The sequence below is a fragment of the Equus quagga genome, chromosome 22, assembly GCF_021613505.1.
Source record: "Equus quagga isolate Etosha38 chromosome 22, UCLA_HA_Equagga_1.0, whole genome shotgun sequence".
In the NCBI taxonomy this organism is placed as follows: domain Eukaryota; kingdom Metazoa; phylum Chordata; class Mammalia; order Perissodactyla; family Equidae; genus Equus; species Equus quagga.
Window position 1 is genome coordinate 10,064,918 of NC_060288.1, and position 26,868 is coordinate 10,091,785.

General features: G+C 40.3%; 1 protein-coding gene across 4 annotated transcripts in view; it reads left to right on the plus strand.

The window, feature by feature from the left end:
• Nucleotides 1–26,868, plus strand: part of FUT10 (fucosyltransferase 10) — a 164,206-nt gene that overhangs the window by 68,873 nt on the left and 68,465 nt on the right. For 2 of the 4 annotated variants that reach the window (XM_046648679.1, XM_046648678.1), the window contains exon 5: nucleotides 11,442–14,246. In XM_046648679.1, coding sequence (XP_046504635.1) covers nucleotides 11,442–11,666 — 225 coding nt within the window. In that variant the 3' untranslated portion in view covers nucleotides 11,667–14,246. Of the gene's footprint in view, nucleotides 1–11,441; nucleotides 14,247–26,868 lie in introns of those variants that run through there. The other 2 variants (XR_006886664.1, XR_006886663.1) reach the window with 2 other exon arrangements.

Consider the following 26,868-nt stretch of genomic DNA (forward strand, 5'->3'; position numbering starts at 1 on the left):
AAGGACAAAGCTGGAGAAAGAAGAACAAACCTCTCCGACTTCAAACTATATTACAAAGCTTTAGTAGTCAAAACAGTATGCTATTGGCATAAAAACACACAGAGAAATCAATGGAACACAATAGAGAGCCGAGAAAAAAATGCACACGTATATGTTCAATTAATTTATGACAACGGATCCAAGAATATACAATGGAGAAAGGACAAAGTCTTCAATAAATGGCATTGGAAAAACTGGACAGCCACATGCAAAAGAATGAAACTGGACTGCTATTTTACACAGTACACGAAAATTAACTCAAAATGGATGAAAGACTTGAATGTAAGATCTGAAACCATGAAACTCTTAGAAGAAAACATAGGCAGTAAGCTCCCTGACGTGGGTCTTGGTGATGATTTTTCAATCTGACACCAAAAGCAAAAATAAACAAGTGGGATTACATCAAACTAAAAAGCCTCTGCACAGCAAAGGAAACCATCAACAGAATGAAAAGGGAGTCTACTGAATGGGAGAAAACATTTGCAAATAATATATTTGATAAGGGGTTAATATCCAAAGTATATAAAGAACTCATGCAACTCAATAGCAGAAAAACAAAAAATCTTAGTAAAAAATGGTGAGAGAAGTTGAATAGACGTTTTTCCAAAGAAGACATACAGATGGCCAACAGGTACATGAAAAGATGCTCAACATCTCTAATTATCAGAATGCAAATCAAAACCACAATGAGATATTCCTTCAGACTTGTTAGAATTGCTATTGTCAGGAAGACAAGAAATAACAAGTATTGGTGAGTATGTGGAGGAAAGGGAACCCTTGTGCACTGTTGGTAGGAATGTAAATTGATGTAGCCAACTTTGGAAAACAGTATGGAGGTTCCTCAAAAAACTGAGAATAGACCTACCATAAGATCCAACTATTCCACTTTTGGGTATTTATCTGAATAAAAAAACCCACTAACTTGAAAAGATATATGCACCCCCATGTTCATTGTGGCATTATTTGTGATAGCCAAGATATGGAAACAACCTGTGTCCATTGACAGATGAATGGGTAAAGAAAAGTTGTATATATATACAATGGAATATTATTTAGCCTTAAAAATGAATAAAGTCTTGCCACTTGCAACAACATGGATGGACTTTGAGGGCATTATGCTAAGTGAAATAAGTCAAACAGAGAAAGACAAATACTGTATGATCTCATTTATGTGTGGAATCTAACAACAACAACAACAACAACCGCCACCAAAAATCCAAGCTCATAGATGTAGAGAATGGATTGGTGGTTTGCAGAGGCGGTGGGTGGAGGGTGGGTGAAATAGGTGAAAGGAGTTAAGAGAGACAAACTTCCAGTTATAAAATAAATGAGTCATGGGGATGTGGTGTACAGCATGGTGACTATGGTTAATATACTATATTGCATATTTAAAAGTTGGTAAGAAAGTAAATCTTAAAAGTTCTCATCACGAGAAAAAAATTCTGTGTGTATCATGACAGATGTTAATTAATTGTGGTGATCATTTCATAATATATACAAATATCAAATCATTATGTTGTACACCTAAAACTAATATAATGTTGCATGCCAATTATTCCTCAATTAAAAAAAAGAAACTTAAAGGGAAATTTTAGGCATAGTAGTACAAATCTTTAATGTAAGAAAGCATAAAATTGCAGACTTTACTATTAGGAAGCTGCTATATTTGTTGAATGGATTTAATTTCAGCAAAAAATTAAATGATTGTGTGTGAATAGTTAATAGAATTGGGAATGTATATATTTATATACACACCCACGTATATGTGCCCACATATACACACCACACCACACATATATGTGCTTCCCCCTCAGTTATAGAAGTAATACAAATTTATTCTCGTAAATTTGGAAAGTGTTGAAATGTATAAAGGATAAACTACAAAATATCCTAGGTTCCCAGACTCTAGAGATAATGATTGTTAATATTTTTTCCTTTCTCTTTTCTTCACTTATATTTTTCTGTCCTAATTTTTCAATAAATGTATTATCAATATATGTAAAAAAAAAAAGATTCACTGGGCCAGCCCTGGCAGCCTAGTGTTTAGGTTCAGCATGCTCTGCTTTGGTGGTCTGGGTTCAGTTCCCAGGTGTGGACCTACACCACTCGTCAGTGGCCATGCTGTGGTGGTGACCCACATACAAAATGGAGGAAGATTAGCAACAGGTGTTAGCTCAGAATGACTCTTCCTCAGCAAAAAACATTTACTGTCGTGGCTTATGGGGCAGTTTTAAGGGATTTAACTTCATTTTTCTTACCATAATGCCTTTTATTCCACAGATCAGGGGAACCCATGTGAGGTTTCTCTGAGCCGCTAAGTATAACTATCCCACATACTCACTTGAGACCCAAGGAAATAAATACAAGTTGAATTTGCAGATGCATTGAAGCTGCTGGACATAGGGAAAACCTCCCTTTGTCACATGGCCATCATGTGCTATCACCCTAACCTGGGAACCATGATAGAATTTAAGCCTCTAGTGACAATGTCAACTAGATCCTATATCCAACAGTCTTTGAAAATCTGAATAAAATTCTGTTTACTTTCTCCAGTGAAAAATTACATGGCAATGGCACTTTGGATCACTCAGCTTTGGTTTGTGAACTGATTTCGTTTTTGAAACAGAGTGAGGCACTTGAGTTTCCTTTGTGGCAGCTGCCATCAATTTTCTCTTTGTGCCCTCTCTGTCTCCCTCTCCATCTTGATTATACAATTTGAGCAACAATCTAGTTTCTGTGACCATCTATCTCATCTTTAGAAATGCCGTGATCCCCAATGGTGGAAGCAATGACAGTCTGGTGTTTTCACTCTTTGTGGTAGTTCCTTCCTCCTTACCTGTTATGGTTAAGTGTTCATAAGTGGTTTTTACCCATTTGGGAATCCTTGTTATTCTAAGGACCTCAGTTCCCTAGGAACATCTCTTACTTTCAGCCCCAGCCTTCAGAAGATAGTCCCCATCCACTTCTCTCATCAGTGTTTTCCCTATTGACATCATGAAGCAAGTGTCCCCTTGGCCCTCTCAGGGAACATAATCAGGTGGCTGGTTCTTACATATAAATCCATTCTAACTTTCCCAACCCATGAACCTTCTGACCTCCCCCCTCAATATTATGCCAAAGAAACTCTGGCATCTCTGTCTCATTTACAATAGACTGTCATGTCTAAGATTCAAGAAGCCATCCAACAAACTATTAGGACCAGATTCAGTTATTCTTGCCAGAACATTGAATTCCATATCATAAGTGAGTCCCTCTAGGTCATGAATTCCTATTTAGCCCTATATTCCTCCCACCCCGGTCCAACCCCTCAAGATGCTGTCCTACACATGCTTCCCCAATTCTTGCCAGTACATCGTAGCCAAGTCCTCTAGGTCTTCATTTTGGCATATAAGCTGCTTCCTCTTTGAACAGGGACTCTCCTTTCTCTCTTATGTGCTGAGGGCTGGTGATAAAACAGGTGATAGTCTTATTCATTATAATGGCGATTTACTACCAGCAGTGGGGCCTTTATTGCCATCAAGTGAGTAATGCTTTCTAGGGCCACCTCTGGCACCAACTGTCATAACCTTGGATCCACAGAAAACAGAAATGGAAGTGGAGGCATTTGTGCTACAATCTTATTAGGGAGTACAGTCCTAGAGAGGAGGAGAGAGGAACAGGTGAATGAAGCAGTGAAAGAATGAGATCCAATATGAGGATACTGCTGATTGGTTAGTCCCCAGGACCCCACCCCTGAGAAGCATGTACTGCATCTCAGGACCAGTTTCTTTAGGGTAAGGAGTGGTAGAGAATTATCCACTGGTTCCGGCCTTCCTTTGATCAAAACTTTGCCCCACTGGGCTCATCTCCCCCTCAAGTTCAGGTTGCGCATATGTGATATGAGTGCTAAGAAAAGTTCCACAATGACTTCATCAGTTAAATCCTAGGAAAGGAAGTGTGAGTCACACAGGAGGAGGTCAGGTGTGCAGTTGGTTAGAGCCCCGCACAGCTGGAACAAGAGACAGGGGAGGTTGAGAGGTTCAGGTACATAAGAGGTGTCAGCTAGAGTACAATGCCTTTACCTTCATCTATGCCTACTGTCCCCTAGTCCAGAGACCCACTGTTTACTTTTCTTTGGAAGATATGCCTCAGCTTTTGCTGGAGTGGGGGAACATTAGTTTCCTGTTTGTGCAGTGTGATAATCTGGGGCTTTGTTTCTTTCCAAAATGACAACCAACTCTTCTGTTTTCAGCCCCATCTTTACACCCATTTCCAAAAATTCTTTATGCCACCAAATTCCTGAATGTCTTGGGGACTCTGCAGTATAGATTGAGTTGACTGACTGCTTTCCCACTGCTCTTTAGAACTCAGCTTTCTCAGGTCAACTAAGTCTTTTGCCACCCACCTACTGACTTTGCAACTTCCAAAATTTTGTTACTTTCATTGCCGTTATTTTGTTTGTCCTTTGAGTCTATGTCTTAATTAAAAACTCCTTTCTGTCATTTGAGTGATGGTACTAAGTCACCACCAGGAGCAATAACCCTAAGTCATCAAAGGGCTACTTGCCAGGAGATAAAGAGCTGCTTTACATGTTCCTTCTTTGAGCACACTTTTATCTAATGTCTACTCAGTATAAGACCTATGCTTCCTGTATCATAGATGTCAGCTGTCAAAATTCACCCAACAGACAGCTTGGATAAATATTTTTCTTCTTAACAGTTAAACATTATGTTGTAAGTAGTTTGGACGATCCTTTGAAGTTAGAATTATAAATAAGGTATGAAAGTTGGGAGGATTTCTAATAAAAAGGAAAGATTCAGCATGCCATGACTAAACGGCAGGACAATTTAGAGATTTTCTGTTTGTATGTAAAATGAACAAAACAGATAATGTCTTTAGGTTAACAGAATTTACTTTTTGGCCAGAGGTGGGTATAGTACTTCCTCATTCTTTTATATATTTTAAGTTGAAGATGTGAGGGAAAATTCCAGTGGGACATTATTGATTGCCTCATGTTTTCTCCATGTAAACCATCCATTTCTTTATTTTGATTTTTCTTCTCTTACCTTCTTGAAGTGGTGATCTTAGAATCATAGAATGCCAGGGTTGTGAGCAGCTTGGAGATCACCGAATTCAACATCCGTTCAACTACTGATTCCTAGCATTTCCATTTAACTCTTGTTTTATATTACATTTCTTGGCTGAAACTCCCTTTATATTATTTATGCATGTCGTCTACCTTTCCACTTTGTTCTTTGACATATGAATGGTAGTCATTTTAAAGTTCCTGCCTGATAGTGCCAACATCTGAGTTCTCTCTCAGTCTGGTTCTGTTGATTGCTTTATCTCTTGACAGAGTTTTTTTTTTTTTTTAATGCTTGTCATGATTTGTAATTGATTGCTGGACAGCATGTACAGAAATACAGAAACTGAGGTAAATAAAATTTATGGTCAGAAATGAGCTTGCTTCTTTTTCTATCAGGCTATCAGTATGTGTGGGGTTGAGTCGGTCTAGTCGGGAGTTGAGCTAAATTTGGGTTTGTGTTGCTCCTGTTGCCTTTAGTGCTCCAGAGCTTCAGATTATTCCAGTAATAATAATTATCCACTAACTAAGAGCTGCTATTATCTATGCTTAAAGTGGGAAGTGGGGACTAAGTAGTTTTTCTCAATATTTCTCCTCCACCCTCAGCTTTTGGCAGATCCTACATTGCAGGGCCACAGAGAGGATCTCTCTCCAAGCTCTTACTCCTTCTGCAGTAATAAACTACTCTTTCTTGTTACTTGGTGAGGGCGGGGTGGGTTCTTTGTGGTCTTGGCAGCCTCAGACTTAGGCAGGCTTTGCATTCCTGTGCCCCAGTGGTGAAGTTTTCTCAGTGTTCCTGCCTCTCCTTTCCGTGGCAACCAACTCTACCCTGTGTCTGTGGTAGGTTTGAATGGGAAAGCGTTTTGTGTCCCTCCCCAGTGGTAGGTGACCTCTCGTACCATTGTAGCATCCTAGACTACATTATAGCATTCTAGTTGCCAGCCTCCCCCACAACCATGAGACACATGAGTTTTGCTTCTACCCCTCCTCAGGGGTGGTGGATTTTTCTCTTGGATCTGGGGACAGAAGGTTTGGTACTGCTTCCTCAGTGGCTTAAGGCTCTTTCTCTTTCTGAAGGAATGATCTGGGGAGGTTGGTGGGGCTTTCTGAAGCAGGTGATCACCCTCCCTGCACTGCTCCAGGGAGGGGGACTCGTTCCCATCTCCTGCCGTGCCCCCAATCTTCCTATAGGGCCTCTGATGGAGGTCCATGAAAAAGAGCTTTTAAGTGAGTTTGAACTCTTTTGTGTCTGGGGCTCCCCGGTATTCCAAACTGACATGGTAGCCCATTCTTCGTCTTTAAGAATTTGTTAAAATGTTAACTGATTTCTTGTTACCTTCTTATATTATGTTTACCTGTTTGTCTTGTGTTTAGCCAAAGATGGAACAGATCATGTATGCATCTCTCCTTGGAGGGGCTTGTCCCTCTTTGGAATTCAGTTTACTTGGTTGCTGTGTGATCTCAGTTCTCTGATGGACTCAAGAGAAGTTATGAATTCGTAGATTATCTGACTTTTTTCTTATTGTTAGAATAGGAGCCACGTTCCCTGTGGAAGCAAAATATTTGTTAATAGTACTTTAGAAACAGCCTGTTTTTCTGCCTAGGACCTCAGCTGGAAAGGCATTATGAGATGCTGAAAGTTAGTTACTTCCAAAAATATCATAACTATTTCATCAGACACACTTACTTTAGGTCATACTGTGAAATATTTCTGGAAGAACACTAGAGTTAAGAGTCCATTTCATAAGATTCTTTGTTTTGTCACCTCAGATGGAACTTTATCCTACACCATTAAATGGACTCCTGAGTGCAGAGACAAGGAAATAGAGTATTACTGTCTTTCTCGTATAAACAGTTATCTAAGTCAGCGTTGAGAAGGCCATCGGAGGTTATGTGGTCAGCATAGCTATCGGCTGACTGGATTCAAGCATCATGAACAAGTCATCTGCTAATTTATGTTGGAACATTTCCAGTGCCAGTGATTTCATTATTTTTTAAGATAGCCCATTTTTATCTTTTGTTAGTTTTGACAGTTATATTGTTCATTATATTGAACCCAAACTTTCCTTTCTATAGTCCATTCTGAACTACCTGCTTCTGATTCTTTAATTCAGCGGGATAAAGCCTTACATCTGTACGCATCAGTCAACAAAGGTGAGCTGTGGCCTCTCCAAAGTTGTTTCGTGGTGATCACTTTGGGCCCTCCTTGCTTAATTCTGTTCTGCTCTTGCTCTAAATACAGTTTCCACCTCCCCATGAACTCTTGCTAAAGTGACCCCATTTTGAGCCTACCTCTGGTCTTTTGAACTTTGTATTGGTATTTGGGCTTCCCAGATTTTAGGTCTTAGATTTTGCTAATGGTTTGCTATTCGGATTTGTGTTCTGGTTTTCTGTGCTTGGTGTTGTCTTATCCTCTTCACATCTGTTTCTTGTTTGCTTTTCTTCCTCTTGCCTCCTTTGCTCTCTTGTTTTCATTGGTCATGACCTCATATAGCTTCCTGAGAAGGAGTATATGGGGAAAAGTGTGAAATGTCTTCATTTTGCTCTAACATTTGAGCAATAGTTTGGCTGAGTGTAAATTACTGAAATGGGCATCAGTTTTTCTCAGAATTTTGAAGGTATTTTGCCATTCCCTTAAAAAAATTTTAATTTCGAAGTGATTTTAGATTCACAGAAGAGCTACAAAGATGGCCCAGAGTTCCCGTATACTCTTTACCTGGCTTCCCCTAATGTTAACATTTTTCATAACCGTGGCATGATTGTCAATACTAAGAAATTACTATTGGTACACTACTGTTAGCTGAACTACAGACTTTGGTCATATTTCACCAGCTTGCCCACTAACATCTTTTGTCTGTTCCAGGGTAAAATCCAGGACACCAGATTGTAGTTAGTCACCCTGCCTCTTCAGAATCCTTCAATCTGTAACAGTTGTTTAGTCTTTCCTTATTTTTAATAACTTTCATACTTTTGAAGCGTATGGTCAGCATTTTTGTAGAATGTCTCTCTGTAGGGCTTGTCTGATGTTTCCTCATGTTAAGACTTGGGCTGTGGATTTTGGGGAATAATACCACAGAGGTGAAAGGGCCCTGCTCATGTCATCATATCAGGGGATGTATGATGTCAACATGACATGTACTGGTGATGTTAACTTTGATCACTTGGTTAAGGTGGTATCCAGTAGGTTTTTCCACTGTGAGGTTACTAATTTTCCCTTTCCTCTGTATGAGTCACTAAATCCAGCCCACACTCAAAGGAAGGGGAATTAAGCTTCACTTTTGAAGGAGGAATATCAAATAATTTGGGACATATTTTAAAAACACAACAATGATTAATAAATATTTGGGGGAGATATTTTGAGGCTATGCAAGTACCATTTTCTCCTTAGAGTTTTACCCGCTAATGTTAACATTCAGCAATGAATCTCACCATTGGTTTTTTTTTTCTTTTTGCTGGTGAGATTCACCCTGAGCTAACATCTGTTGTCAGTCTTCCTCTCCCTTTCTGTTTTTTTCTCTCCAAAGCCCCAGTACATAGTTATAGGTCCTTCTAGTTCTTCTGTGTGAGCCGCCACCACAGCATGGCTACTGACAGACAAGTGGTGTGGTTCCATGCCTGGGAACTGAACTCGGGCTGCCGAAGTGGAGTGTGCCAAAGTTTAACCACTAGGCTGTCAGTGCTGGCTCTCACCATTGCTTTTTAACTTCCAGTGTTACTGTCAAGAAATCCAACATCATCTTAACTTCTGATCCTCAGAATTGAATTTTCTCAAGAAGGTTGTAGAATCTCTTCCTTCTTCCTTGTGTTCTGAAATTTCATAAAAACATGTTTTAGCAAAAGACTGTATTGTGCTGAGCTCTCAGTGGTCCCTGTCTATCTGAAACTTAGATCCTTCAAGTTGAAGAAAGGTTTTTGAATTATTTCCGTGCATATTTCTTTTTCTCTCTCTCTCTCTTTTCTGGAACTCTGAATATTTGTGTATTTGTCCTCTGAGACTGGCTCTTTAATGTTAAAGAACCAATCCAGGAAGTCCAGTATTCAAATGCTTTTCCCATTTCTTTCTCTTTTTCTTTTAATTTATGGAATGTATCTCAACTTTGTCTTTCAATGCTATTAATTGTTTCATTTCAGCTGTTATATATCTAATTTCTACTATCTTATTTTTTTGGTTCTCTTAATATTTCCTTTTCTGGTATCTGATTCTTTTAATCATTGATGTTCTTTTACGTCTTTTTTGTGAAGTTTTCTAAAATTTTGTTCATGCCTTGCCTCTGTTTTTCACATTGGTACCTTTCCTCAGATGTTTTGTAAACTTCGTAACCTGTTCATATTAGGGTGATTCTATTGGAAGCTCTGAGTATGAGTGGGGCATACTGGCTATTCATATTCATTGTAAGGTGATTCAGCTGGGTGGTTTCCTTAAGGAGTTCTGACTTACATCCTCCTCGACATATCACATTCCTCAGAGAAGGACCTTTTCTTTTCCTGCTTGGATTGTGAGGCTTGGGTGCCAGCATTGTGGGAATAGATTGTAGGAAGACGGCAAGAAGGTCTCAATATTTGGTGTTCATATGCTCACTGAATCCTTCTGTTTACTGTACCATGCCACTGCCCTCAACTTTGCCTCTCGTTCTCCAGGTCAAAGATCTTGTATTTTACTTCTGCAGATAATAAACCTCAAGTCTTTGTCGGGTAAGGGAGAGGAAGACACCTGGTCATGAGGAGAAGATGAAGGAATCTGAGTATCTGACTGCTTTGTAAACAGACTTTCTCTTCATTCTTAGCTTCTTGCCCCCTCTCCCACTTGCAGGAGCATCTGGTCCTCCTGAGCCTTTAGGAGCTCTGCAGTGCAAAATGGACTGGCTCCCGGCTCATCCTACTGCTGCCTTGTGATTGGTGTTTTAAAAAAATCTGTTTAGGGATTTACTACTTTTCCTTCTGCTTTCTAGTCTCTACAATTTGTTACTCCTCTACCCTCTTCCATTCTGCTAGTTCTTATAGATGACTATCTTTTTGGAACAATTCTTTGACTCTCATTTTAATGGTGCTTCAGGAGGGGCTGAAATTAGATCTGTGTGTCCCATCTGCCATTCTGGAGTTTGTCTGTCTGTCTGTCTTCCTCCATCTTTCCCTCTCTTCTTTCTTTCTTTTCTGTCTTCCTTCTTTCTTCTCTTGGAAAATTATTGCAGGGCCAAATCCTGAAAGGGTCTTAGAAGCCACTGTAAAGACGTTGACTTTAACTTGCAATGCAGACAGCTGCTGAGGTTAGCCTGCAGTGTATCGAGGGTGGAATCAGGGAGCCTCGTCAGGAGACCATGAAAATAAACCAGGAGAGAGCTTGGACCAAGCTCGTAGCAGTGTAGGTCTGTGTGAAAGCGTTTTGAAAGCTAGGAGGTCCTGTGCAAATGTCAGATGTTACCGTTGTTTGGTGGACACATCTTGGTGTAGGGGACAGTTGAGGCAGTACGAATCCATTAAAAACGGGATTCGATGTACATGTGACAACATCAGTACATGCAAAAACAGTGCTCGGTGAGAAAGGAACAAACAGAATGAGATATACAATACAAGACCATGTAAGTAAATTAAAAACAAATGCCCAGAAAATAAGAACACATTTTCTAAGAAGACATTTAAAACAAAGAACTGTATTAAACACTTTCAAATGTGTGCCTCTGCAAGGAGGGTGATGGCAGTGGAATGTAAGAGAAAAGGAGAGAAAGAAAGAAATGAAGTGCCAGACAAATACCAGGTGATAAACAGACAAAAAAAGGCGATAGCTTTAGAACCTGGAGAGAGCTAGGTTCAATCTTAGGTATGCTGTTGGGGACAATTTACATAACTTTTTGGAGCCTCAGTTCCCCCCTCTGTAAAATGGAGTAGACGTATATGTTTAGTATATTTGCAATAAGAATTAAATGGGACAATCGATGTAAAGTGCTAGCAAAGTGTCTCAAGCATAGAATATTCTTTCTCCTTCAACTCTGCCACAGTGTGACTATTGAGAGACTATGGGTTGAAGATATTTGCTTTAGGGAGAGCTCCATTCTATCATCGTGAAGCAGGAACATGGGACTTGTCCTTCCTTAGCATTATTATTATTGGTATTTTTTGGTGAGGAAGATTGTCCCTGAGCTAACATCTGTGCCAGTCTTCCTCTATTTTGTATGTGGGACACTGCCACAGTATGGCCTGATGAATGGTGTGTAGGTCTGCACCCAGGATCTGAACCCACAACCCCAGGCCTCTGAAGCAGAGTGTACGAACTTAACCACTATGCAACCGGGCCAGCCCCCTTAGCATGTGTTTTTCATTCTTTTTTTCTCTTCTCTCCATGCAGGGCTTACCACCCAAAAGATGGAGGGCGGAAGTTACTCACCTGAGCTGCCCAGAGCCTACAGTGTTTACTTTCTCACCTCCAGCCCCACCTAGGAGCTCTTTGCGACAGATGTGGATACCAAGCTTTGAACAATCCAAGAAAGAAGCCCGGGCCCTGAGGTGGCTGGTCGACAGGAATCAAAACTTTTCAGTTCAAGAGTTTTGGGCCCTAGTATTCGAGGACTAGTTTCAAAAAGTGTCAGAGTGATATAGACTAAGGCCGTCTTGCTGTTTATTTTCTAGGTTGCCTTCATATATGAATACAATAGCTACTTTGTTGACTATCCTTTAGGATAAGGGTCAGTTGCTGCGGTACTGATAATGAACCCTATCAGATAATAGATATGAATTACCCCTAGGGGTCACCTCTCTATTTTTTTATATTAAAAAAGTAACTGTCTGCTGCGGACACTGGTCACCTTCAGTTTACATGTCTGAACCCATGCACCTGCCTTTTGTGGAAATTCACCTGATGTAGCGCCTGCTGTCCTCGTTCCAGGGAGGCAGGGGCTGGAGCTGTGGACTCTTGATACTCACCTCACTCTCTGCCGTTATTGGTATTTGGCAAGTACAGTGTCCTGATGCGGAGCATGAACATGAAACGCATTAGAACTTGGCAATGAGAGATTCCATCTGTTGGTTTCCAAGGATTTAAGTGAGTAATAAAAGCTATGTGAAGTTGATCTGCTATTTACTCTTCGAGTCAAAAGAACATATGCGTGTTTGTATCTTTTTCTCTATACTCTCAGCTACCTCTCTGACTCTTCTTATTTTCATCTCGCCCTGCGTCTTCTCCCCATTCCCTCCAGAGTGGAATGTCTTGTGAAGACGTGCCTCTTCCTTGTGTGTTTTGATCAGTGAGATGTTCCCAATTGTCTCTGACACTGCTGACCAGAATAATAATGATATGATTTGGGCTGGACAGCCTGTTCGTTTTGATCCGTGTGAGAATGGAAGTGAATACCCCCAGGAACTCCAATTGTGTTGAAGGTGATTTGTCTTTTCTCAGGGTGATGTACAGCCTGTAGTGGGAGGCGGCCCCACTGATCTGTGAGCATTCCTTGTCATTTCTGTTCCTGTCACAGAGAAGGTTCAGCTCTCTTGTCTGGAGCATCTGCTGGAGCTCCAGAAAATAGAAGAAGAAACAACACTGGCTCCCATTTTCTTCCCATGTGAGAGTGAGAAGGCTTCCAGATGGTACCAAAGCCTGTTGCCTCCTGATATCCTGGCTTTGGTATTCTTTATTGTGGAAAGACATAAGCTCCAGGGGACAGGAAAAGTCCCTGATGCTCATGTCCCTGATGTGGCAGAAAGGGAAAACTTATGGGAGCTCCCGTGGCACTGGTTCCCCTGTATCACAAGCCAGTGCCTTTCTGTGCTTGCCATGAGCAATCTCTTCCTTAAGCGGTGCTTTCTGTGGCTGTGCCGGAGAAATGAGGACTGAAGCCAGTGCCTTCTTTTAGAAGCAAGAAAGGTCACATTGCTGGGTGGGAGAACGTGTCTATGACCGAGTTCTTCCCAATCCCAGCTCTGCCATTAACTACATAAGATTTTGTAGAAATCTCTTAACCTCCTGTAGTTTTTGTACCTAAAGAGAAGTGACTGGACTGGTCTTTGAAGTTCTTTTCTGTGTAACACTCTTTAATTGCTTATCAAAATTTAAGAAGTTTAATTTTATAGGTGTTTTTAGTAAGACAGTAACAAACCATTTCAGAGCCACTATTTTTCAAAGGAAGCACACTCCTTTGGTGGAAGAAGCATGCTTATTGGGTAGTGTGGGGATAAAAAGGAATTTATCTCTCTTCCATTTTATCTGATAATATCAAAAGGGAAAGGATTTGGAGGGGAGATTGCTTGTTAAAGACCAGATTTTAAATTGTATATTAAATGAGGTTTTTTGTTTTTTGTGTGTGTTTTTCATGGTGGTTGTACTCTTAAAAGAAAGCCCAAGATATGAATTGTGCCTGTGGTGAGATATTATCAGATAGCTGCTTATAGGCCACACATGTGCCTTAAACCTCAACAGTTCATGTTGTTTTGTTGTATCTTGGTTCTTCATCAAGAGTCCATAGATGAAATTCTCCCTAAACTTTTCTAAAGAATGTAGCTCTGGACAAATTTAGTGAAATAAAATTACTGATCATTTAGTGTGGTATAAAAATTTTGTAGAGGAAGAGATGGAGGAGAGGAAATTTCCTAGGATTGGAAATGAGGTGTATCTCAAACAAAATCAATTATGGATTCTTTGGGACTCTTTGAGTAGCCATAGATCTGAGACTTTATTTAATTTTTGGCTTAGCATATACATCTTCTGTGATAGGATTTTCATTAGTAAGATGATGCCATCTTGTCCATGGTAAGTGCTGTCGTGGAGGGAGAGGCATTCCCCACTGGAGCAGGATTCTTACCAGAACAATGGGAGCTATGCTTTTTGAATTCTGTGTAAGGACCTCAGTACGTTTTATCTGTGTTAATCCCATCATACCACACCTTTCTGTACCTCACCGTCTCCACTTTTGAAATATGATTAAGAAAGTGTTCTACCTCACAGGGCTGTTGTGAGGAAGGACTCATGGCTGTGAAGGAGTTTGTGCAATGAACATTCTGTTTAGTGTTTCAGTACGTTTCACTTGGATTCTTCTCAAAGGATAATTTTCAAAGTGATGCGACAAGGTGGACAGAAACCTTTTCGGAAATGTTGAGGGGCTGGCCCATGGCCGAGTGGTCAAGTTCACGCACTCCACTTCCACAGCCCAGGGTTTTTCCGGTTTGAATCCTGAGCATGGACCCAGCACTGCTCATCAGACCATGCTGAGGCGGCGTCCCACATAGCACAACCAGCAGGACTACAACTACAAAATACAACTATGTACTGGGGGGGGCTTTGGGGATAAAAATAAGAAAAAAAAAGAAGATTGGCAACAGATGTTAGCTCAGGTGCCAATCTTTAAAAAAACAAAAGAAAGAAATGTTGAAGAAAATGATTACTAGTGCTAGTCAATACCCCTCACTTCTTCATCTGAAACTGGAGGGAGCTTTGACCTTTGATCATGTAGCAAGTATAATATTTCAGAATCTGAGTGCTGACTGGCTTAGTTGTTACTATTAAGGACTAGATTCTAGTAACTATAATATCTGTTGAGGTCATTATCATTATTAGTAACAGACTGAATGCATGCAGTGTTCTATGCGCTACTCGGAAATAAAAGACAAGCAAAATGAGCATCGTTCCTTCAGAGTCACACACTGCATATTACACATAGGAGAACTAGCTCAGTATCTCTATCTATAGAACACTATCAATGCAAGCACAGTACAGAGCTGAACTTGAAACGCCCAGTGTAATATTATGCATTTTTAAAAATCATTACTACACGTGATTCCTGCTAAAGATGACAGTTCATTAGGGGAATCCAGTGTAGAGTTAATTTTCAGTGAATGATGCTGATTATCTAAAGCGACATGGGTACAACTCTGCATAAGTGACATATGTCTTTCTTGTTACCCTCAAAGTATACAATATAGAAGTTCACAGGCCAAGAATAACGGTGGTTAGTTTATGTTTCAAGTGACTTTGCAATCCTGAATATTTTATGGAGGGCTTTCTTACCCTTTAGGAAATTTCTTTCTTTTGTTTTCATTTTTTGTTGTCATTAGTGATACCATCTTTTCTGCATCATCCTAATATCAACATATATCTTTATTTTCTTCTGATTACAGGAATAAAAAATGCTTGAAAAACTCAGACAGAATATAGAATTATGAGCTATGAGTCTAGAATAAGAAAAACCTGGTTTTAGTCCCCACTCTCCAATGTATGGTTTTTGTTACTTTGGTCAAGTTATTTGGGCTTTATGAGCCTCAGTTTGCTTATCTATGAAATGGGCATTATAATATCCATTATTATAATAGCCAACCTCCCTGTGAAATTGGATGTTAAATAAATTAATGTGCATACTTAACTCAGTAAATGCTAGCTGTAGTTGTTACAGCTATCTATGGGCATCACATTTTTGTTTGTGAAGACCTTGATTGCGACTGGTCCAGAAAAAAGGAATGACTAATGGTAGTACCAGGGATGGTACCCTTTTGTTCTTCATTTAGTTATTTGGTACATATCTATTGTTATGAGATAAGCATTGTGCCAGGCACTATAGCAGATATGTATGAGTCATGGGAGAGAGAGATGTGTAGGTTTCTGGGTAGGGCTTTGTGATATATGATGGTATTAAAATCAGGACTGAGGAATACTCAAATTGTACTCTGTCTCTCCCCTCCATGGGATTTCTGATGGAGTTTTACACAAAGCTCCCAATAGCATAATGGAAATCAAACAACCTTTTTATAGCAGCTGTGCAAACCCAAATAAACCCAGTGCAATGATATCTGGTAAAAGCTGGATTTGAACATCTTATTTAGACTTGAAGCCTAAGTGGGATCTTTTGTTGCCCTTTCATTTTCCAATTCTCAATCTTGTGACTGGCCTGTTCAGAGTGTCTATACCAAGAGAGAGGAGAGAAAGATGAACAGGTCTGTAGATCCAGACCCTACTTACTTATTAGCTGAAAATTAAAAAAGGAAGAAAAGAAATGGAACCTGGTCAGGCATTCTCTTAGGAGACAAGCCCTGTTTGCTCTCCACATGGTATGGATGCAAGAACATGGCCTGCAATGCATGGGAGCTCACTTTTTAATCACAGTAACCTCTCTGCTAATAACATGTGGCCCGTCAATATCCTGAGCCCAGCCCATTAAATTAGTGACTCTATTGGTGCTGGTGGTGGCAGTTATTAAGGAGATGGTGAGAGGCAGAGGCGGAAGAGGCCCTCCATGATTTTTGTCCTCTCAACTCATTGGGCTTAACAGCCAAGCCTGTGGTCAGTTGGAGGCGTGGCTGTATCCCTGAGAGGGTGTGACCAGTCTATAAGGGCAGAGGCCTCTTTTCACCTTCCTGCTATCTCCCCTTGCTCCTTTGTAGCCCCTTGGAACCAGTGGCAGGAGCAGTTCAGCTGTTGTCTCTGAAGCTTCTGAAATGAATCAGAACTGGATATTGATTAATGCTTCCAAGGGCATTTTAGGCATTAGGTCAAAACTTTATTCCCTATTTTAGTTCCCATGAAAACTATGACCACATCATCCAATGAGCTCTCCAGAGAATGTTACACAACCAGCCCAAATAGGCCATTATGAATATTTGAAATTTTACTGCCACAAACTCCTTAATTTTAAAAAACTGATTGAGAAGGTAATTAAAGAAATTTAGAGGCCATCAGTGGAGGTAGGGGGTGATATTAATGGTTTTAAGGCAGGGACATTCTGGAGCCTAGCATGAGTTGCTTCTTATAGACACAGAGTAAGCATGACTGTGGAGACTCACCTGATAAGTCACGGTCACAGGAAAAAAAGCTAGTTTTACTTAAGAATGTCCTTGATGAAACAATAAAAATGATTGGTTTTATTGAACTTTGACCTTTGAGTGCATGTCCTTTTGCTATTCTGTGTGATAAGTGGGGAGTATGCTTACAGCACTCTGCTGCACACCAGAGCACAAGGGGAATCTCGAGGAAGAGCACTCATGTGGTTGTCTGAGTTGCGAGCTGAACTAGCAGCTCTTCCATGGAATACCGTTGTTCCTCAGAAGAACATTTGGCAAACAGTGGGCGTTCAGTCTTGGGTTTTTGTCAGTCTCTTAGTGAAAACAAAGTGAGCCTGTCACTTTAAGAGAACTGATAGAAGTTGTTGCCCATTGTAAAAATTTCAGCTTTCAAATGAAAATTAAAATTTTGGAAAACTGATTTCCACCACCTTGAGCTTGACAATCTCGTGATACTGAGAGACTTTGCTGATGAGATTAGTGGTGGTATTAACAAATGTTACTTTTGACGTTGAATGAAAATAGAGATGGTGATGTGTAGCAGTGTTTTTAGTTTACATAGACTTTTTTAATTAAGTTCCAGTGAAAATGGAACTTCCAATGGGGGATTTTAAAAATTATTGATGACTTGAAAATTAGGGTAAGATAGAAGGTAGTCAGCTTTCTTTTTTTTTTTTGTAAGGAAGATTGTTGCTGAGCTAACGTCTGTGCCAATCTTCCTCTATTTTATGTGGGATGCCGCCACAGCATGGCTTGACACGGAGTGCTAGATCTGTGCCCACCATCTGGGCCTGCAAACCCCAGGCCACCAAAGCAGAGTGTGCAAACAACCACTAGGCCCCGGGCCAGCCCCGGTAGTCAGCTTTCAATGAGGGAAAGGAAAGCCTTGGTTTCTTAATTTGGAAACAACAACAAGAAAGTATTAAAGAACAAGAAAAATATTTTTAAAATATATCAAGGAAGTTATCATTATTTGGGTCACTCAGAATATCAGGCTGTCTGGAGTTTATTAATGAATTTAATAAAGTTTTCTTGAGCACTTACTGTGTACGGGTAATTATTCTGGGCCAGCGGGTTACAGCTGTGAATGGAACTGGCAAAACCCCTACCCCCATAGAGCTTACACTCTTATTCTGGTAGGGAAATGAAAATGGAAATACTCTAGCAAAATATAAACCATCTCCAGAAAGCTTTTATTCCTTCATTTTGTAAGGGCTCTGTGAGATGGAATTTTCCTCCTGCGTCCCTACCACTCTATGTGAAACATGAACTGTGATATAAACGGGTTATATTGATAGAGTGTATTAAACGTGCTGTATTTACAAGATATATTAAAAGTACTGAGAGTTCACATTTGAAATGAGCTGGCAGGTTGAGAAGCAAATCCTTTCTCTGTCCTTTCCATTTTTTTGTGTGTGTGCGAAACATTGGCCCTGAGCTGACATCTCTTTTCCTTCTCTTTTTCCTTGAAGAACATGTCCCTGAGCTAACATCTGTGCCAATCTGCCTCTACTTTTTGTGGGATGCCACCGCAGCATGGCTTGATGAGCAGTGTGTAGGTGCACAGCCAGGATCCAAACCTGTGAGCACCAGGCCACCGAAGTGGAGTGCAAACTTAACCACTACGCCATCAGGATGGCCCCTGTCCTTTTCATTCTTTGCTTGTTATTTTATTTCTGTTCCCCCGAAGAGGAGACATTTCTTCTGTCAACATTGGGTGATTTCTGGCAAGAATCAGAACTCTGACTTGGGGAATAGCAATAGCAATGGTGAGACCACTGGGCAGGCAGTTCCGCTCCAGCTAAACTACATCTGTCACCTGAAGTACAGGGGCTGGGGCGTTAGGGTTAGGGTTAGGGTTAGAGTCAGTGTTTACTTAGTCATAGCGCCTGCAAAAGTTTTCTCTTGCAAGCTGCGTTCACTCATCGTGTATACAGATCACACGCCATTAATAAGAAGACTCATTTCACCACTGAAAAAATATTATCTGCTAGTCTGAGAGAACACAGGTCACTTAGATGAGATCTTTAAGTAGCGAAGTGTAATCAGACGTCTTCTACTTCCTGTTGTCATGATCTAAAATCCCCACTTCAGTGTGCAGTTAGCCTGGAGGTAATGGAGCAGAAACGACGAAAAGGAAACGTGTCCCTCTTTGTTTGTTTATTTTTGCAGTAGCTCTAGGAATGCCACTGAGAACGCATTTTGGCAGCCTTTAATCAGAAAGATGCTGCAACTCTCTGTGACTTTTAGCAGGATGTGTTCTCTGGAAAGACTGTGACAATAAGTAGGATGACGTTATAATTTATCGTCCAAACTGGGACACACTTTTGAAGGTGAAAGGGGAAGCTCTTAATTACGCCAGGACAATAGACATAAACTGGGATGTGTGGTTGCCCTAGCTATAGGGACTGTAGGGGAAGACAGGGGGTTTCAGCGCCATTGAGTTCTGGAACAGTCTGTGAGCAGAGGGTGCTGGGATAAGGAAAACGTTCCTCATGTTTATTAACGGTGGGCACTGTGCTGGAGACTGCCATGTACAGTGGCACTTAGTTGTCACAATAGCCATTTGAGGTAGATAATTTTTCCCCCTGCTTTTATAATGCAAAACAAAATAAACCTCAGTTTAACCATGGTGGGGCTGACATTTTAAACTTTTGCTTTTAATTGAGAGAAGCCGTTATTTAAGATTTGCCAACAGCTTGTTTTTCTGGCGGTAGATTTCTCCAAGTGTCCTGAGTAGACATGATCTGTGCTCCAGCAAGAGCCTCTTGATCAATCCCTTTGCATATGGCGATGGAAGGTACCTGGGTTCCCCATGTCCTTGAGGAAGGGAGGAATTTTTTTGTGCTTGGAAAGGGTAGCGCCTTTAAACACCTTAGTTATGGAAAAGTCAAAAACCGATTCTAGGAAGAAGTAAAACTTTGAGTAGAATAGGTGCCATGAACTCTCTTGAAAATCATTGGGACTCAGGGATCCTTCCTCCGCACCTTATAGAACCTCCTTTCCCACACATCTTATTTTGAAAAACTTTTGGAACTGCAAAAGATTGCAAGAATAATATAATTAACACTTTTCTCCAGTTAGATTCACCAATTCATAACATTTTGCCACATTTGCTTTATCTTTTTTTCTTTTAATTTTTTTGCCATTTGAAAGTAAGTTGCAGACTTCACCCCTCCATTTTCCATGAAGGGCATTCTTCTAAATCAGCACAACACCATGATTATACCCAAGAAATCAAACACTGATGCAATCGTATTGTTTAATACACAGTCCATAGTCACAGTTTCCCAACCGCACCAATGATGAGTAATTATAGCTGTTACTTTTTTCTTTTCAATCTAAGATTCAATTGAGAATCACACGTTGCATTTATTTCTTATATATCTTTAGTCTCTTTTAATTTAGAAGAGTTGTCTTGTTTTATCTTGCTTTGCTTTGTTTTTGGTCTTTTGTGACACTGACATTTTTGAACTCAAGCCCATTTGTCTAATAGAATATTCTGTAATCTGGATTTATCTGATTGCTTTCTCATGATTAGATTGATAGACCCCTTCTTTTGTGAGGTTCAACGTTATTAGAACATTTCTGGTGCACTAAGAGACCCTAACTGAGGCAGCTATCAGAGAAGACAACAGTGGCCCCTGAGTAGAGACTCACTATATGAGAAAAGGGAGTCTTGGGTGGTGACTCAGGCTTGACACCCAGGTCTGGGGGATAGGTAGTTTTGTACAGTAAGGGGTGTGTGTATGTATCTGTGTGTGTGTTACTGTATGTATGTGAATGTCTGAGATTGAGAGAATGAAGGGAAGGACGAAGTGGAGGAGGGGGAAGAAAAGGTAAACTAAAGAGATATATAAAGAGAATAATAAATATGGAAACGAGCAGTAATGGTGGCAGAGAGTGAGGACTTCTGGTCCATAAATTAATTTTTACAATTTTCTATCTGTAAAGCAATTAAATCTAAGAACAACTCCTTGGATTAATAGAGCCCTAAAGTTCTTAGATTTATTAGAATAATTAGAATGGGATATTAAACCCTTTTTGAGATAGGAAAGTTGGAAGTTCATATTTAAAAAAATTAGATTTTATTTTATTACCTAAGATTGTGAAGCAAGACATATCAATTATATACATAGCTTCTCCAATGTCCTATAACTAATAGACAGATCCAAATTTCAAACCCAGGATTGTTCTGTTTGTCTATGTGTTTTCCGCCATGCTCCATTTTCTCCTATGGGGAGAGATGGAGGTTGCTGCGATTCTGTGCAGTACCCTTGAAAAAATAAAAGTCCCTTTTCCCACTGATCTGGGAAAATCCAGTTCTACTCTCAAAAACCTTTAAAATAAGTATAAAATTCTTTACTAGTGGAAAGGAGCCTGTGTCAGGGCTCATAAGTCAACTATTTCTTCTTCAGGAAATTTCATGTGATATTGGAATTATAAATAATTTGGTTTGAATGTATTAAATGCTTGGGAAAGCCCATGACAGCTGTGTCAACATTAAGAGATACTCCCATCTTCGGGAAGGCCTGATTTGGTGGTATCTCACCTGACTTGTTTGCAGAGTACTCATGTAATTCTGTATACACAAATACTTCCACTTCCCCATTGTGAGAGCTGGCAGAGCAAAGTTCACAAAGGACTGTGAAGTAATGATAAGTTTATGAGAACAACAAAAACTCAGAAAAATAATGTTAGCATCTTGGAAGTGACACTATAGTAAACCACGATCACAGTTATGGAAAACCAGCTTTAAAGTTCGAAGAAAATAGCACAAGATGTCATTTCCTATGCCTTTCTTAGTATGCGCCCCCAACACAAGTCCCACATCTAAGAAACAAAGATAGCATTCATCAAGTTTGTGATTCTTTATAATTTGATGCTTATCCAAAATTTCCTCCATTTTTGCAATTGTAGAGGATAATATGGTTCTCCAAAGTTCATATTCTGCCCTGTATTTTGAGAAAGCAACATTCCAAATAAAGTTTATTATGTGAGGCTTTCACATTTTCAAAAAAAGGTAGAGGGGATGACAATATCAAGAGACAGAGGGGTATGGACAATAAAGAAAAAGAGTGAAAAATGCACCTTCTGAGGAGATGTGAAAGTAGTGTTAAGTTGGTGAGGCCAAACTATATGGTGAAGCTGATGCACACAGTCATGGATCCAGAGAAAAACGCTTCCTAGGGGTTTCTTTATAGAGGCCAAAGTCTCAGCTTCAGTTTCAGGAAATCCCCAAACAGGAAATAAGATGTTGTAGGCTTTGGGCTTTGGGGACAGACTCATGAGAGGAATAAATTTCAACAACCTAAAAATTGTGCAGTGACTTCTTGGGTTCTGAGGACACATAACGGAGCCAAGGTGAAGCCATCCTTCCTTCCTCCCTCTACGTGCAGCTGGCTCAAGTGCCCACGGTCCTACCACCCATCACCCCAGGACCAGTGTTTCATAAACACAGCCACGTTCCTCACCTCTTCACAGCACCTCTGCTCAAGTTGCACAATCCTTAGCAAACTGGAGGGTCATTCCTGAAGGGCACGGAAAACAAAAAGAAAACAACCCCTAATCTTGTGTGGAATAGAAAGAATCTGTTTTGGCAGGAGCAGGAGGGGGACTGCTGTAGAACTCAGGGTTTAAGCAGTCTGATCTCAGCGCTGGCAGCCTCTGGGATGACCTTGGAAAAGATCTTGTGTCAACTTGATTAGAACCTCCAGACAAAACACAAGAGTCCAGCCAAACATTTGAATGTTTCCGACATTTGCCTGTTTGACATCATAGAGGGACAATTTTCATTGCACTGGGCTTCAACCTGACTCTCAAAAAAGCTGTTGGGTAGAGGTGCCTCCCTACCCCCATTCCCTCCCTTTTCCAACACCCCCACAAATAAATTATGGGGAAACATGGGACAATGCAATTTATCAAGCTATTGTACGATTCAGATATTACCTGGAACACAATGGAGTTGGATTGAGATTAATTTGGAGATGGACGGAAAGTGACTCTAGAGACTGGGAACCTGGATGTGTCCACCAGAATTTACAAATCTTAAAATGTTGTTCTCCTTGCTTGTACTTGCTACTTCCCAACTAAAGAGAGAACTTGGGCTCAGGCTGTGCACTGCTTCTCTCATGTTTCCATGTGTCATGTATTTCTTCAGGGCACCGCCCACTGAGATAATTGATTAATCTGAGGTAGACGTTAATTGTTTGAAGTCGGTTAGATAGGAGAATAAGATGGTCCCAGGGTAAAGATAATTTGAGAATAGCCAGGGGTGAGTGACAGCATTGCTGTTCTCTCACCTCCCACTGACTCCAGACGTTCAAAGTGAGCTTGGCAATTATCTAAGAAAGAAAGAAAGTAGCGTCATGTGGCTTTTCCCAGTGAGGCATTTCATTGTCCATTTGGGTCCCTTTGTTTACTGTATCTCAGAGAAACCATGACAACCATGTTTGTCTCTGTTTCCTCTCCCTTAAATGCTTCTGGTTCCATCTGTTCAATATTCACCAACGAAGTCAACTTTTCATCTCTTTTCTCATAATAAGTAGAAGTAGCCTTATGTGAGTTCATTTTTAAAAAATAAGGTAAAAATTGAAATGTGGGGCTCTGCTTGATAAATTGTTCAGTACCTTCTCCACACTTCTTCTTTCTTAATTTTCAGTGGTATGTGAACATGTTTATTTATTTGATTTGTCAGAAAGTGTCTGTGCAATGTGCACAGATGTATCATCCAGGAAAAGAAAGCAAAATTTTAAAACTCTGCTTTGTAGGTATATACTCATGTGACGGACAAAATGCCTCCTCCATTTCCAGTCATAGTGGTGCACAGCCAGATCTAACCTTGTCCCTTCCTACTTCCAAAGTCTCAGGTGGTGGCAGCTGGGAGCACCTCTCTCCTTCCTCATAAGGTGGTGTTGTCTTCTTCTAAGGCTTTTTACAAGCTCGTGGGATCATGAGGCTCTTTGATGAGTAGTGTACACAGAAAGCAGTACCTAAAAGACAGATATATATGGGTCGACTCCAGTGGGACACCAGTGGGGCTTCTTTTTGTAGAGTAGGTGTCCTTTTACAGCTAAGTCGAAGTGAAGGAGCAGTTCAAGACAGAACCAGCCCAAGCTCAGGAGTCCTGGCTTATATCTAGTTTTGCATTTTTTGTTAACTACCTTTATGACCATGAGTAAAGCATTTTATCTAAATATGAACCCCAGTTCCTTCATATGTAAAGTGAAATGAAACTAGACAACATACATATAAACCCCTAAAGAGCCTTAAAGTGATATGGTTGTGTTTCATGGCTAAACACTAAATGCTAGCTAATGATTTTGCTAGTTTTCCTCTCCTCTCTCTTACATGTAGTTCTAACCTCGATCCTCATCTTATCTCACTCTATAACCTTTCTTATCTATCTTGTCCACTTCACAGTTTCAACTATCATTAAGATGCTCATGACTTAAAACATTTTTTTAAATTAACTTTACTGCATTTGTAATTACATAAAATACAGCACACCTATTTCAAGTTCAGTGAGTTCCTTCAAATATATATGGCTGTGTATCCACTACCACGATCAAGATATAGAACATTTATATCACCCCACTGAGTCCCCTCGTTCTCCTTTGCAGTCAATACTCCCCCATTCCTGGCCCGAGACAATCACTAAACTGCCGTTTTTTTCTCCTCAAAGCCTTGCTTCTAATCGTGATTAAGTACATAATATGTTCAACTGCCCACTGGGAAACTTGACTTAAGTGCATCACAGGCCCCTCACCTTGACGGAGTGGAAATCAACATCTTTCCCAATAAATCTGTCTAATCACCAAAATTGTGGATCTGAGAATCATCTATATTCCTTCTTTGCCTTCTCTTTCCATATTAATCCATCCCACTTAGTAATCTACTCCTTTAATATTCACATCTGTTCCCTACTTCCATCACTGTTTTAGTTTAGGACCTCACCAACTTCAGCAGCTCCATGGATCTCTTCTCACATCCTTCCACCTTCCAGCTAAGATGACCTTTGCGTAGCCTTTCCCCAACATGTTTATATGGTGTCAACTTCATGTTCTGCTCACTACAGGGCCTGTCTCTCAATAAAACCTTTCTCTTGTAAATCAAACACTCACTTGCTTAATATCCTTTAATAACCACTCATTTCCTTTGGGATAAAGACTCTGATATAACCCTTACCTGAATCTCCAGCCTCACCTCTTACTTCTTCCCTGTTCAGATGACCATGTGCTATGCTATACCAAATGAATTATATGTTGCCTGAACAATGTACACTTTCTTCATACCTCCACATCTTTGTGTTCACTGGTTTATTTCCTCTGCCTGGAATGTTAGCTTGATGAATTCCTATTTATCTTTCAAGACTCAGCTCAGAATATTTCCTCAGTGAAGCCTTCCCTAATATTCTCAAAGGCTATTACTGACCCTCTCTTTCCTTTCATTTTTTGTTGTTAGTGCTATCCAGTAGATTCCGACTCCTAGCAACCCTGTATACAGCACAGCGGAGCCCTGCCGGTCTTTTTGCACCATCTCTTACCTTCCCGTGCTATATCAGACAGTGCTCCACTGCTATTCATAGGGTTTTCATGGCCAATTTTCTCAGAATTGGGTGGCCACGTTCTTCTTCCCAGTCTGTCTTAGTCTGTAAGCTCAACTGAAACCTATCTACCATGGGTGACCCTGTTGGTACTTGCAATACCAGTGGCATAGCTTTCAGCATCATGCAGCTGCCACCGTGTGACAACTGACAGATCGGTAGTGTGGTCCCCTCACTGGGAAACAACCCTTGCCACGGTGGTGAGAGCACCAGGTCTTAACCACTACACCAGCAGGGCTGGCTAATTTCCCTTATTACACATTGTATATTTCTCCTTTGTAATCACCAAGATTACACTCCAACATGGAAAAGGAGGGAGCAATACAACTCATTTCCCCAAATGATCTTAACAGTTGATAGGTTAAGCCCATGTGTACGTACTCACTTGTGTGCACATCCACACAGCTACAGGGAACCTTTGTTAGTCTTCGACTTTTGGTTCAAGTTCTACATTCTAGCTCATTTGAGAGTTTTAATGAAGAGTTGGCACTTTGGGAGTGACTCTTCTGTCACATTTCATTAGATCCTCCAGTTTCTTTCACGGGTGTGGGATTTAGTATGTTCATCATTTTTTGTTCCCCACTCAGAGTCCTGCTTCTTCTCTGCAGGTGTACATCTTTGAGCGCTGTCAAGCCCTCTGCTGGATGCCACCCCAGGTGGAGGGAAAGGGGCCTCCCTGCTGTTCTGGACTGTGTAGCACCTGCAATCCCATAGGCACGTTCTGTAGATTACCTTGTTCAAATATCGTGTCTTCTGTTACCTTCTCTTAGCCTAGTCTGGTTTGCTCCTGACATCAGGGAGAGCAAAGCAAGATGGGTAAAATCTATCCTGCAATGTCTATAAAAGGACTTACAGTGATTTTTACATTCCGTTTACATGTTTGTCTCCTGCAGACTGAGTTTCTTGAAGGTCAGATGGTGATTTTTTTCTCTCTATACCCCTAGTGCCCAGCACAGTGCCTGGCAGAATCAGCCAATGAATGGATCTCATTTATGAATTTGAATCCTGCCTATACTTCTGTTACCAAAGTTAATGGTTTATGTTAAGTAGCATGTTCTGCCTTAATAAAAACCTGTTGCCAAATAAATAAAAATGTGTTTGAATATCTACAAAAATGTTAGAATTTAAAACATTTTCTATTTAAAATTAGCAACAAGCATTGGTAACATTTTCTTGTGCTGATGCCTCTAATTCAATGCATTATACTTTAAAATAGAAATTAAAGCCACACCTGGAAAATTAATGTGCCTGGATAATTAATTGCGGTGGTAGACATGTAGATATGATATACAGGAACAAGCAATATTTGGAGAACCTAGGGAGGTGAATAAACAATCAGAGAAAATGCAACCAAACAATGTACAATTTTTTCATTAGCACGTTTGAAAGAGGAAGCTGTCAGTTCAGAGTG